The sequence below is a fragment of the Castor canadensis genome, chromosome 10 (genome assembly GCF_047511655.1).
Source record: "Castor canadensis chromosome 10, mCasCan1.hap1v2, whole genome shotgun sequence".
NCBI lineage: Eukaryota > Metazoa > Chordata > Mammalia > Rodentia > Castoridae > Castor > Castor canadensis.
In genome coordinates this window covers 102,655,415-102,669,604 of record NC_133395.1, presented here as the reverse complement: position 1 = coordinate 102,669,604, position 14,190 = coordinate 102,655,415, and the positions used below count along the sequence as shown (strand labels likewise).

Genomic DNA, 14,190 nt, shown 5'->3' with positions numbered 1-14,190 from the left:
AAAATAAAAATATTCCATTAACATGATTTTGGCCTAGCTGATCCAAGTATCTCCTCATTAACTACTGTTAGATCTAATCTGATTGTATTTAAATGGTAAATTCAGTGTCCTTTGAAATGCTCATGATTTAATACTGATCTGTAATCATTTCCATTCAATCTGTGGGTATGTTAGGTATTTGAACCTCCACCTGTGACCCCTCCAAAGATTTGAAAAAGGAGTGAAATTATGCAAGGAAATATGGAAGCTTTAACTAAATGTAACCTCTCAAATGTAACTTCACAAGCTTTTCTGTTGAAAAACAGGGTAGAAAAAAAACTTACCTTTAAGTCTCTGCATATTAAATGGCAAATACAATTGCTAAAGTAAAACTATTATAAATTAAAAGCATTTTTTATATCATTAAAGTTTGTCTCCACAGTGGATCTCAGATACTAGAATAAAAATGGAAAGACAAATCTATGACTTAATATGAGTTAACGTCAGGTATGGGAAATCAAGTGAGTATGCATCGTTTTTTGTGACTTCACTGCAGATTGTTCATCTGTGAGGACAATATGTAATTTGACTCTTCTTGAATCTGTTAGATATCTCACACAGCCTTGCACATCACATGTAATATATTTTTTCATATTTACAATATGGATTTATGCACCTGAAACTTCTCTGGTACTGATGATAAGTCTCTGGCCCATAGTCACAGGGAGACCTGTGGGGAAGGCCTGCTTTGTCCTCATATATCCAGCTGCCTTACCTTTCTCATGGGGAGACTTCCAACTCTTACCCTGACTTCTGTCCTCTTTGCCATATATGGACCTCCTGGGCCAGCCCAGCCAATCTTGCTGTGTCTCCATACAACTTGACTTACACTTTCCCATTTCACTGCTGCTTTTTCTCTGCACTTTTTCTTTCTCTGAAGCCCCCACTTCTCTCATCTTTGTTCACTCCAGTTCTCACCCATTTTCCAAGACCCAACTTGAATCCTTTCTTTGAGACATCCTGCCAGATGACCTCAGTTTAAAATGATGTCTACTTCATCTGAAGTAGCCCACGTCTATCGTCCTGTGGCATTAAGCATTTATTAATATCAGTTTTCATAATTAGATAGGTACATGTCAAGATATGAACTTCTCAATGGGCAGGGAATCACTTATGTGTCTTTCCCTATGGTGTACAGGTATTGAACCAAATGGCAGAGGATAGAATGCTTAATTAACTGAATGAACCAATGAATACATCTATATATATTTTATGGTACTGGGGCTTGAACTCATCAGGGCCTTCACCTTGAGCCGCTCCACCAGCCCTATTTTTTGTGAAAGGTTTTTCAAGGTAGGGTCTCACGAACTATTTGCCTGGGCTGGATTTGTACTGCAGTCCTCCTGATCTCTGCCTCCTGAGTAGCTGATATTACAGGCGTAAGCCACCAGTGCCCAGCTGAACCAATGTATTTATGGAGAAGGTATTATGGGACCAGGTCTAGTTCTAGATGCTGAGATTACATCAATGAACTACGTATCAAGGAACTTGCATAATAGTGAGGGAAGGGAGGCAATAAATAAGAAACATGCATTCACTGAAGTGTTAGTTTGTGCTAAAATTGGAGGTGACAGGTCAGGAGATGGGTGGGGTCAAGGCCCCTTTGAGAAGCGCTGTATGGGCTTTGACCTGAAGAACATCAAAGAGACAGCCTTCCATGGAGCTGGAGGAAGAGCAGTATAAAGTCTTGAGGCCAGGAAAGAGGACAATGTGTCTAAAACTCAGCAGTGGCATGGGATTAGTGGGGGAAGGCAGGCAGGGTCACATCGTACTAGGTACTGTGGACTATGGTGGGGGAGGCAGATTTACTCTAAGTGCACTGAAGGCTTGTAAACAGAGAAAGACTTGGTGAGATTTATGGTCATTACATAAGGAAAGGATATGCCAAAGGAAGAAACTGTCTGGAAACAATAGTATCTTGGGGAAAACTTGAGAGAAAACTAGAAAATAGCATGATTAAAATGCTTTGGAAGTACTTTTACCCAGTAGCTTGGGTTGAGTTGAGTAAGATTATGGGCTGGCAGTTAAGATGGATGGAAGTACATGAAGTAGGGGCTGAAGACAGAGGCTGAAGATGCACTGGATATGGGCTAAGGAATCCAGAGTAGCTCCTATTGGAAGTGGAAATGGAAAAGTATAAATAAGAAGTTCAGATGTGTGTGCAGGTGTGGCATCAGCCCTCTGTCAGCACTGGGAGGTTGGTGTGACACAAATCTTGACAAGCTGGCTTTCTGCTTTAATGGTTTCCTCAGAATTGTTTGAGGTAAGTAGAAAATGCTGCCAGTTGGCCTTTTTTCAAGTGGTTGGCTAACAGCCAATGACTTCTTGGCTTAACCTGACAGCTCTTTGGCACAGGTAGAGAAAGCAAAGGCCAGATGGACTCTACCCTTCCTCTGCTGGCTCATCAGATGTCGTCTTACAGCTAGTCAGGGGGACCCAGACAGATGGTGATTCAAGGTCCGGGTGTAAAGGAGTATAAAAGGAGCCTTGGGACATGACTATAGGTACATGCTTTCCTGGGATGAGTAAGATCAGATGCTGAAGGTGGATGTGGTAGGGAGATGTGTACAACAACCTCTTATTGCCAGGCACTGTTGCAGCCTTTATTACTTTTATACCATTTGGTAAGCATACAAGATAACTAAGCCGTAGAGAGATGAGATGACATGCTCGAGATGTTAGAAAGCAACAGAGGCAAGTGCTGACTCAGACTGTCTGGTTCCTATGTCCACTTCTGTGACTGCTAGGCTCCCCTGCCTTTTCTGAAGTGATAATATATGAAGTGACAATAACTTGATTGCACTTGTCCTGGGCTCTGTTCACATGGACCACGCATGGCTGAATCACCCACCCTTCCCAACCCTTCTGTCATACTGCTCTCTGAGGCTCCCTCACTGGAATGTGGAAATGAGGCAGCAGCGACACCTGGGAGGAGTAGGGGAGGGCTGCCCTAATTCTGAAGGTCACATTTCATTCTTGGTTAGGAAGTCCACTCAAAGCCACACCTTTGCATATGAACTGGGAAGGAGAATAATGATACAATGTCAACAGACAGTAATAAGGATGTCCATGACAATACTGTTGCAAGCAGATGACTTATGCCAAACCAAATGTCTTGTTGCCCCTGGGAGGTGTAGCAGTGAGGTAGCCCTCGTGGACATACCTGCTTGCCTTGTCTGCCACCATTCTCAGCCTGACCACACATACAAATTGTTGGTGGTAAAACTGGGCATTTCTGTAGCCTCAGAGATTGGAATGGACTGGAGGAAATTAGAAAATGACATGATTTGAATGCTTTGGAAGTAATTTTACAGCAGGGCCTTAGATTCATTATGAAACTGCATGGTTTTTGCAGAAAATCCTCATTTGCCAAAGACTCTCATTTTCTTAGATCCAAATATAGATTTGAAACCCTAGTCAAACCACCAGTCTCTTTTCCTGACTTGAATCCTGGTCCTAGGGGAAAGAAATGGTGAAGTAGCTTCTTGTGGGAATAAACTAGTTACCCATTCCAGATAAATAAATACCTCTACCTTTTATGACAACATATAAATTTTAATCCCTTGTGACAGATTACTCTACTGTTATTAAGGTAATAAGCCTTTTAAAATTCTTTTTGAGAACAAGATGGGACACCAACACATAAAAATCAGTGAAATAACGTGCAGCAGTGTTGCAAGCGTAAAAGGAGGATCGACCACATAAGAGACACAAATTCTAATGTGCAGAGCCCTGTTCAGTCCAGTGATACCTTCTGGCACATGGATACCATTTAGCAAAGCTGTCTTTAGGCAAGGATTCTGAATTTTCTTTCAAGAATAATTCACTACTCAGGAGAGTACAGTTTTGATCCTGAGCCATGAATGTTTAACCTGCATTACCTCTCTGTGTAGAGTATCTGTAAATATGCAAACTGGCTGAGGCCTGGGGCTTAACTGTACTTTCTCCAAAGATTGGTCTGTGACAGTGTATGTTCAACTTGAATATTTATTGAGTTCTGATCCAGATATCTATTGCTATCTATTATCTCCCAGTGTTCTAGGGGATCATGGCACAGCTCTTCCTGGTGTCCCTATACAGCTACCATCAAATGGCTGTACCATAAGAAAACTTCTTTACTCACTTTTCTGGTGTCTGGGTTGTTTGGGAATCTCTCCTTCCACGTGACCTCTTCGCATGGCTAGTCTGGGCTTCCTCCCAGCATGGTGGTCTTGGAGCACTTGGACTTTTGTTATATAGCAGTTGACTCCCTCTCCAAGAGACCCAAGTGGGAGCAAAGCTTCTTATGATCCAGCCTTAGAATCCACTCAAGCATCTCTTCTGCCAAAGTCCATTGTTTAAAGGAATCACAGATCAGCCCAGATTCAAGGAGATAGAGAATAGAATTCTCTCCATGGGAGAAAACGGGCTATGCACAGAGGAGAGACTGTGATGGCAGCCATCTTGGAGGAAAGCTACAAGAGTGTGAAGCACACATGGGATGGCCATTGAAGGGCTATTGCTGAATGGAACATGGACTCCCCAAGGAGATGCAGGGACAGAGGCAACTGGATGCTGGAAATTAAGTGCATTGTGGAGACAGATGGGGTAGTGGAAGAGCTTTGATCCCCTCTGGGAATCACTGACTTGGAGGAGCAGTTATTTACTTTTGGATCAAGAAGTACAATTTCTTGAACATCTCAAGGATCTACAAAAGATACACTTAACGTCAGTTTCACGGGGAAGGGAGATGGTGGGCACAAGAGTTGTTCATGAATGTCAGCTTCCTGAAGAAAACTCTCGTGCGTGGATAATCTCATGGCCCTGACAAAAACCAGTGGCAAATCACTCTGCGCTGTATCTTCGTGTTTTTTCTATAGACGGTCAGACTAATGGGAACTGACAGGAGCCTTTAAGTTAAAAGTACAGGCCTCAAGGCAGGTTCTCACTACTCTATGCTGTGTTATCTTTGCTGAAGAGACCAGAGGCATGGGAAGATTTGATTACATTTTGTTTTATAAGCTTGGCTTCTCAGCTTTCAGAAGCAGCTCTTAGCGCTTGAGCCACTCCACCAGCCCTTTTTTGTGATGGATTTTTTTCGAACCATGAACTATTTGCAACTGGCTACAAACCTCAGTTTTCCTCATCTCTGCCTCTTCAGTAGCTAGGATCAGGGTGTTAAGTGTTAAGTGTTTCTTAATAGAAAAAAAGAAAATACATCTTTAGAGTCTGGAAAAAAGCATCTTGGTGACTACTGAAACTAATTTAGTTTCAGTTCTTGTATCTTTTGGAGGTGTTTTGGGTTTTGGGTATACAGATGATGAGGCTGTGCAGGATGGTAGACAGGAGCCCAGACTTGGAGCTGGGTGTACCCATCATCACTATGTACTAACTGTGGGAGCTCAGACAAGCTTCCTTCACTTCTCTACCTCAGTTCTCTCTCCTGTAAAATGCAGATATTATCCATGTCTACTCATAGGGTTGGTATATAGAGAGCACATAGACTAGCACCTAGCATATGGTAAGGGTTATGTAAGTGTTTGCTGACATTGCTGACCAACCCATTAACAAGGACTGGTGGTGTTATTTCATTATGGCAATGACAGTAATTGTTTCAGGGCAGGTAGATTATATGCAAGATTTTTCTCTCTTAAAATTTCTTTTAAGGTTTGTTATTACATTGTTTTAACAGAAAACCCTATTACATTTTAATGTCACTGTTGAAGCACAATGATAATTATAGCATCCCATCTCCTTGTTCAGGCAGGGAGGAGCAATGAAATGCTTGGAAATGCAGACAGACCCACAGGAAATCTGCTGCCAGGACTCAGCCAGGTTCTACTCACAAAATACTTCACATGGTACCCTAAAAGCAGGATCTCTCTGAGACAGTTGGGGCAGATAGTCCTGCTAATGAGGTAGTAGAGAGCCTGCACTGGGAACCAGAAAACCTGAGTTGGCTTTGGAGCCTTGCTTGGCCACTTTTCTTAGCACTGTGATCTGTGGTAGCCACTTACAGCCTTGGTTTGTATGTCTGTAAAATTGAGAGAGAAATTCCAGCTTCCTTCAAAGCACTATGGAGTCCAGATGAGGAAGGAATGGGAAAAACTTCCACAGCCTCGAGTTTGATAAAAAATAATCAAACATCAGTACCCTCCTGGTCTGGAAGGATCTGTTTTCTCCACATACCTCCCCCATCTCCATTGTCTTCCTGGACTCAGGCTCATTATTCCAAGCTAAACATTACAACTTCTGTTCACATGAAAGTTCATCTGAGGTAGGCATACTTCACCCTAGAGGTGATTTTAAAGAGGAGATGGCTTGTGGGAGCAAGCTCAGAGGTCTAAGTGTGCATTCATGGGGCATGCAGGAGAAAGCTGGCAGGCAATGAATTTACTAAGTAGTTGGTCCAGGAATGGTCTTACTAACACCAAAATCAAACTGAGCAAACAAGGCCTAGGAAACTGCTTTGGAAGTCAGCAAATCACAGAGCAGATGGTAAGAGTAGCCATGGTGTCTCCCACACACCTGGCTCCAGTCCCAGCTCTGCAAGTTTGTCCATCTCTCAGAGCTGGAGTTTGCTAACTGATCAAACCAGGCAGCAATAGCAGCAGCCCATGGCTTGAGAATACTCTGAGTTGAGGCAGAAAACACTGAGTGTGTAACCAATGGTGTACAGTGCAGGGGAAGCCTTACCAGGAATTTCCGTTTCTGCTTCCAGTGGCTGCCCTGAGCATTAGTGGCCACATGGGCTTCGGTGACAGTCTTGATGAGTTCCCACTCTTCATCCGTGGGCTCTGGCTTGTGTCCGATGGACTTCTGCAGCTCTTCCCGCCGCCTCTTCTCCCGGTTCTCCTCGATCAGTTTCCTCTTGGCTAGCCTCTTGCTATCATCCAGCACCACTGGGGAGGAGAAGGGTGAAATGGACACATGAACACTCCCAAGACACCTATCAGATTGTGCATCCTGGAGCCTGGGATACATCAAGGCAGGATGGCTCAGAGGGTCACACAGGGCATTTCTCCCTATAGTAGAAAACTACCTCTGACTAGGCACCACCCACCAGGGGTCCTAGTGCCAAGCTCTCAATGCCAGTGTCATCTTTCTAAACAAAGCTCTGAGGGAACATGGACCCTGGGCACCCCAACTCCACAGAAGGTGGCCCTAAAAAAAGTGAAGCAGAAGGAGGTAAAGTCTATACTCCCAGGTAGATTTGTGCAGCTGACTGTCTAAATTCACGCTTAGGGTCCCTGTTCTCCTTTCCTCCCTTAAGATGGCTCTTGGTGAGATTTCAGGTTTAACAAGCTTTGGAGTGGTGTTAGGAGTTCCTGATTCCATCCTCAGTGGAAAAAGGACCCCACCTTTTCAAGACTCTCATAGGGCTGACAGGGATGTATCTGGGCCCATCTTGGGCCTCACAGGTACTTGCTTTGCATTACTCTTTACTAGTCAGGGTCCAGGCTTCGAAATCTAGAAAGACTTGGATTTGAATATTGACGCTACCACCTTCTAGCTGTGTGATTTCCAGCAAGTTACTTGGGCTCTCTGAGCTTTCATTTCTTCCTATGTGAAATAGGATCACTAATACCTGCTTCCCAAGGTATTCAACATGATAATGCATTATGAGAGCTCAGTAAGTTTAGGCACAACTTGTTTCACTTGTGCAAAAGAGAAATAAGAATAGTAGATAATAAGAAATCTATATTTCTGTGGTTAATTTCCAAAAGAAACCATCTTACTAGACTCTTAGTAACTATCAACGGAATGGAAAGGCTCAATTTTTATGTTAGAGTCACAGTATTTTAGAACTAGAAGGGACCCTAGACAGTACCCATCCAACTCCTTTCTTTCACAGAGGAAGAAATGATCCAGAGAGGTCATGACTCGCCTAAACTCACAAGCAAGACCCAGAACTCCTGATTCCATTCTATAATGTCATTGTCCTAGGGCCATTTCTTGATAACCTGGTAAGAAAAGGACAAAGGCAGACATAGCCAGAAGAGGAGAACCAAGGAACCCACTGATATACAAACCACAGAAGGTACAGACTGGATTGGATCACCAAAGTTATGAAAGTATGGGAAATACGAATGAGTCCTGTGAAGGCCCTGGGGCTCACTTACTAGAAGGTAATGATACAGCCTCATTTCCCAAATCCTTCCAGTGGGCCACAGACTGTTGCACCTGACCTGCACTATCTAACTTAGTCCTGGACACAGCCCTATGAGGCAGGTGGTGATTTCCCAGAAATGAAGCCAAAAACTTGGAGGTCACTCAGCTAGTAAGTGGAAGATCTAGGACTCAAAGAGAAGTTTTTTCTGATTATAAACTCTGAACTCTCAAAATGTCTTGTAAGCAAATAAGGGACATTCAGAGTTTATTTCCATACAGTGTAGAATAGCACTGACTTTTAAAAATCTCCTAAATGCTTATATCTTAAACTTTTCCATATGCAGTAAGAATGGTTCGTTATTCGTGACTTATCTAAGCATTTGGTTCTGAGTCAATCATATTCACATATCCTTATCATGAATATTGTCAGGAAGGGTTACAGTCTTTAAATGGTAAAGAACACACTCAGCCAGAGTGGGGATGAACTCAGGACTTCCAGCATGACATGCTAAAGCAAGCCTCTTCAATGACTCTGTCCTGTCTTTCTTATTGGGCAAAGCCAGACCTTCCACCAATGTTTTTGTTTGCTCCAACAGAATCCTACTTATCACATAAATGGAAGCCATGATGATTTCCTTTTAGATCAGGAAGAATCTTCATTGCATTTCCTTTCTTTCTTTTATTTTTAGCTAACATTTGGAATCTCTCACTGGTGTACAAAAAATTATGGCAGTAGAAATGATTAATACTGATACCTATCAAAAGGGAGGCCAGGCATTCTGAATGGCCTGATTCTTCTTTTTATAATTAATTAAATAACTATGTAAGTCCCTTGCACAGGATGGGAAGGATAGACCCCCCAAGGGCTAATCTCAACACCATATGTTTTTTGTCTAAAAATAACAACCAACCAACTGAAGGATGACTCATGCAGTAACATTCAACTTTGAGTTCTTCAGACATTCCTGGCCCATGTTTTCTGCTGATAACCTGCCTCAAAAATGTCCATAAAATAAAATTCCTGTCTCTGCTTTTGAGAAAATATGAGGTCTATACCATGAGGCTCTTACCACATATAGCCTGTGTGTGAAAAGATAACTTATCAAGGTACATGGACAAGACTCCTAATTTGTAATGTGTTTCAAAGCAGTGTTGCTAACAGTCTGCCCTTCAAACACTACAGAGAGAACTTAACTGCTTTTCCTTCCCTAGCATCTGGATCCTTTGAGAGTTGGGAGTTGGTAAGATTGGAATGGGATGAAAACCTCAGGATTGGCTCCCACCTCCCTTTCAGGGCAAGCTTGGATGCAGGAGAGAGGGGCTGTGAGAAAGTACTTGGTTCTGCTTTCTTTCCTGTCTGGTTAATCTTGAACCAAACCCTTCCCCAATCAACACTCCTTGAATATGAAGCAAATGAAGATCTACTTACAATCTGTTGCCATGCCAACATAGATGCATTTCTTAAAGCGACATTCCTGGCACTGATTTCGCGTGACTTTGTCTATAACACATTTTCCTTCATATTTACAGGAATAAGATGGATGGAGATTTTTCTGAATGGTTCTTCTAAAGAAACCCTACATGAGAAAGAAAAGCCCAAGACAACAGTTTCATGTTTTCTAAAAATAAATGATTCTTCAATCTTGTGTTCACATATCTATGAGAGCAATTGTTTTGGACTCAAACCTGTATTGGCCCTCTAGTTTTATCTTCAGCTACAGAACAGTATGAATCTGGGGAGCTGAAGGGGATGTCACTGGACTGTGGAGTCTGCACCTTTCTGGCATTTATCCAAGGAATAAATCTAGTGCTTTCTTTTATTTTTCTGTTCACTGAATAAGATATTTATTTCATAAGGTATCATAATTGTGTTGCTCAATCAAAAGTACAGAGGTTTCATTTCACCATTTCAAGAAACCAAACAAATGCTGGTGAGCATGTGGGGGAAAAGGACCCCTCATATGCTGCTAGTTGAATGTAAATTAGTGCAGCTACTATGGAAGTCAGCATGGAGGCTCCTCAAAAAACTATAAATAGAACTTCCATATGATCCTGCTGTACCACTCCTGGGCATATATCTGGAGGAATGTATACCAGCTTACAATAGAGAAAGCTGCACACCCATGTTAATAGCAGTACTGTTCACAATAGCCAAACTATGGAATCAGCCTAGGTGCCCTTCAAATGATAAATGGATAAAGAAAATGTGGTATGTCATAAAGGAGGGGAGAGGAAGGGTGTGTTTAAGAAAGCCTATCATAGATGGGGTAGATTTGATCAAAATACACATATATGGAAGCTGTAAATTTCACTTTGAAATCCCTTCGTGCAATTAATTTATGCTAATAATTTTTTTTTAAAAAAGAATGTGGTACATATACACAATGGAGTATTATTCAATAATAAGGAAGAATGAAATTGTGTTGTTTGCAGGAAAATAGATGGAACTGGAGATCATCATGTTAAGTGAAATAAGCCAGCCTAAGAAAAACAAATATCACATGATCTCTCTCATATGTGAAATCTAGACCTAAAGAACAAATTGAGTGCCACAAGTGTAAAATGGTGGAACTAGCTGGGAGGAACCAACAGGAGGATGAGAGAATGAGAGGAGACGTTGAAAGGGTATGTGTGGGGGAGGGAGATATGACTCAAGTACATCACACACATGCATGAAAACAGAATAGTGAAATCTGTTAAACTGTTTTAAAAAGGGGGAAGAGGCATTAGAAAGAGTAGAGGGGGTGAATTTGATCAAGGTACATTGTGTGCATGTGTGGAAATATCACAATGAAACCCCTTTGTACAACTAATATATGCCAATAAAAAGAGAAAAAATAATTATGTTGCTAAATTAAGCTATGAGGAACTTTATTACATTGTACTGGGAAATAAAAGAACTGAATACTTGATACTTTATTAATAATTTGATCATTTAGCAATTCAATAGATGCATTAATTACCTTCAGAGATTTTGTTTAGGCCTGGGTGACTTAGATAACATTCTCAAGGGTGTTACACTAGAATTTTCTGGACATGACCCCCAAGTCCTGACAAGTGCATTCAATTGCAGGAATTAACAATGACAAGTGAGCATGTCTTGTGAGGGGAATGATGCAGAATGTGGTAATGTAGCCCATATCACTGCATCCTCCCCATAACCTTGTTAGGGAGGCACTCTTTTCTTTCTAAGTATTTTATTAAGTGCATGATATTTATACAGGGGTTTTATTGTGACATTTCCATATATCCTACTATTATACCCTGATTGGGTTCATCCCTTCCATTAGTCTGCCTCCTACTCCATTCCCCCTCTTAAAGTGACTTCAACAGATCTCAATGTTCCATATTCACACTTGTATGGAAAGTATTCTTAATATCTTCATAGTAGGGTTTATAAAACTAAGCCTCAGGCAGGTCGAATCAGGCCCCAAATCACACGGCAAGTACACATGGGAACTTGGCCTACATTCCTAAGTTGTACTCTACATCTTATTTGCTTTACAGCTCAAATGACATAAAATGAAGTGATTTTGCTGTATCATTTAAGTGATTAGATTATAAATAGTCCCATCCACTTCTCAAAATGCATTCACTTTATCTGTTTTGTTAGACTAGGAAGTTTTAGAGGAGTTTCCTGCTAAAACTCAAAGAGGGAAGAGCTCTCACTTGGTTAGCTAGATTCAACCCATGTTTTTATTATCTCACTTAATCTTCCTTGGCTTTGATTATAGACATAGCCCCCTAACCTATTCCTCACTCAGACACAAAGCTACTCCATATAATGAAAAAGATACAAAGTTTAGTTAGGCATTCATATTGGGCAAAGCAGACATAAAAAATGGGAAAACACCATGAATAAGTGAGATTCAGAGACTTGGTTTGGGTGCATGTGTGTAAATTCTTTATATCATATCCAGTGTTCACGTTTTAACAGAAGAGCTCATGTTATATCAGGCTTTTGCATCCTTAAACTTTGCATGCAAGAATCTGGATCATGTGGACATCCTGCTAAAAAATTCAAGAGAGGTCACATGGGCAGCTGTTTGAGATGTTAGGGATTTATCCCTTGATGTGCAGGGTGGGTAAATCCTGCAAAGCAGCAATGTCAGACCCTGTGGCAGGAGTGAAATGCAAACTTCCTATGAGCCTCCCTCCCTACCTGTTCCTCCATCCAAGGAGGGCAATAGAGGGAGGAAAAAAAAAACCCACCTTGGGACTCCTGGCAAGAAGGATGTCCCAGACTGGGAGGGGGCAGGACAGAGCTCCCAGTCCCAGACTGGGAGGAGGCAATGTTTCCTAAAAGGGGAAGTAGCAAAGTCCAAGACAGCCAGTGAAAGCTGACTGGCGGTTTCACCACAGGGAAGCTACCTGACACTGTGTGTCTCCATCACCCTGTGCCCTGCTGGGGTTGGAGCATCCAGAAGACCGAAATGGCACCAGAAAAGGATGGAAAGCCAAAACAGGGTAGCACCCATTTCTCCCAAAAGGCTATTCTGTGCACTCTTCCATGGAATGAATGAAATAACTGCGACTTGCTCATTTCATAAAAAGCGTGATGGCTTGCTGTACTATTGCTTGTGCCATCTTTTCTGTGACCTACTTTTGATGGCTTTTCTTGGACACTTCATGGGACAAATTCCTTTATGCCATTGTCCTCCCCTAAGCTATCATAAAGCATATCTTGACATACGATGGGGGATCACTTCACTTGAGTAAATGTAAAAACACTAGGTCCCTTAATTTTGAAAAGTGATGAAAATTAACTCCTGGAAGTAAACTTGAGTATAGAACTTTTGTAATAGTCTACTTATTAAAAAAAAAATCTTTTAGAGGCTGGGGTTCATTGGTACAGCATGAGCTTAGCATATGTGAGGTTCTGGTTTCAATCCCTATCACGAAAACAAGTAAGTAAATAAGTCCCTTTAGAGTTGAGCTGATAACAAAAAGATGTCCTGGGAAATAAATGAGGACATGTATGTCATTGATTTGCTGGTGACTAGAGGTACTGCTTTTATATATCAACCTCAGATGTGTTTCTGTGCATCTGGAGAACTGGATCCATTTCTCAGTGCTTTGAGACAAAATGTCATCTTCCTCTGTCAGTATTTGGGCAGTTGTTAAGGTTTTGGTCTTAGAAAATAGTTTATTATGAGGTAACATCACTCTCTACAAAAAAAAAAAATGCATAAAGACTGGCACATCCCAACAGAGAAAATATCTCCTTGAGATTTCACTGTTGTCTGGGTAAAAATGGGCCAAAAAGATTCTATCCATACATGTTGTTTGGAGTGGAAATATTTTTAAATTGCAGGTTTGAATAAACATTATATGAAGCATAACTTTTAAAAAAAAGTCTGTTGCCATTCTTAGAAACTACACTTCCTTAGAAAAACTCTTGTCTTTTCCTAAGACGACTTCTCTTGATATTAAGTGATCTGCAAACCCTGCCCCCATGGTCCTTTCTGGTTTTATGATAGAGCAGTCCTAGAGACAGGATTTGGATCTGAGACAAAGGCATGCAAGTGAAGAAACCTAACCTTTTGCTACATGATTTTTTCTTTTAAGAAAATCTTAGCTGAGGAGCTGGGCATAGTGTTTCATGCCTATTAATCTCAGCTGTGCAGAAGGCAGAGGTAACAGGATTAAGGTCCTAGGTCGACTGGCAAAAGAGTGACACCATATCTAAACTAAACAAAAGCAAAAAGAGCTGGGAATGTGGCTCAGTGATAGAGCTCCTGGGTCCTGAGTTCAAACTCTAGTACTGGGAAAGAAAGAAGGATGGAAACAGAGAAGGAAGGAATGGGGAAGAAAGGAAGGAAGGAAGGGGGGAAGGAAGGAGGAAAAGAAGGAAGGGGAAAGGAAGGAAGGGGGAGTGGAAAAGGGTGGGGGAAGGAAAAGAAGGAGGGAGAGAAGGAGGTAGAGCGGAAGGGAGGGAGGAAGGAAGGAAAGAAATTTCAGCTGAGTCAGACCCCAGCTGAGGCACTGACATGGGTTAGGAGGCTCAATTCTCCCTTTGTTTAGGGCAATTGCTGGGAATGCACTCAGTTCTCTGCAAGG

At 41.7% G+C, this 14,190-nt stretch overlaps 1 protein-coding gene across 16 annotated transcripts in view; it reads right to left on the bottom strand.

Annotated features, from left to right (window-relative positions):
- Thrb (thyroid hormone receptor beta) overlaps positions 1 to 14,190 on the bottom strand; it is a 407,107-nt gene that overhangs the window by 18,560 nt on the left and 374,357 nt on the right. For all 16 annotated transcript variants that reach the window (XM_074043809.1, XM_074043798.1, XM_074043802.1 and 13 more), the window contains 2 exons: positions 9,560 to 9,707; positions 6,715 to 6,920 (listed from right to left, as the gene is read on the bottom strand). In XM_074043809.1, coding sequence (XP_073899910.1) covers positions 6,715 to 6,920; positions 9,560 to 9,707 — 354 coding nt within the window. The remainder of the gene's footprint in view (positions 1 to 6,714; positions 6,921 to 9,559; positions 9,708 to 14,190) is intronic.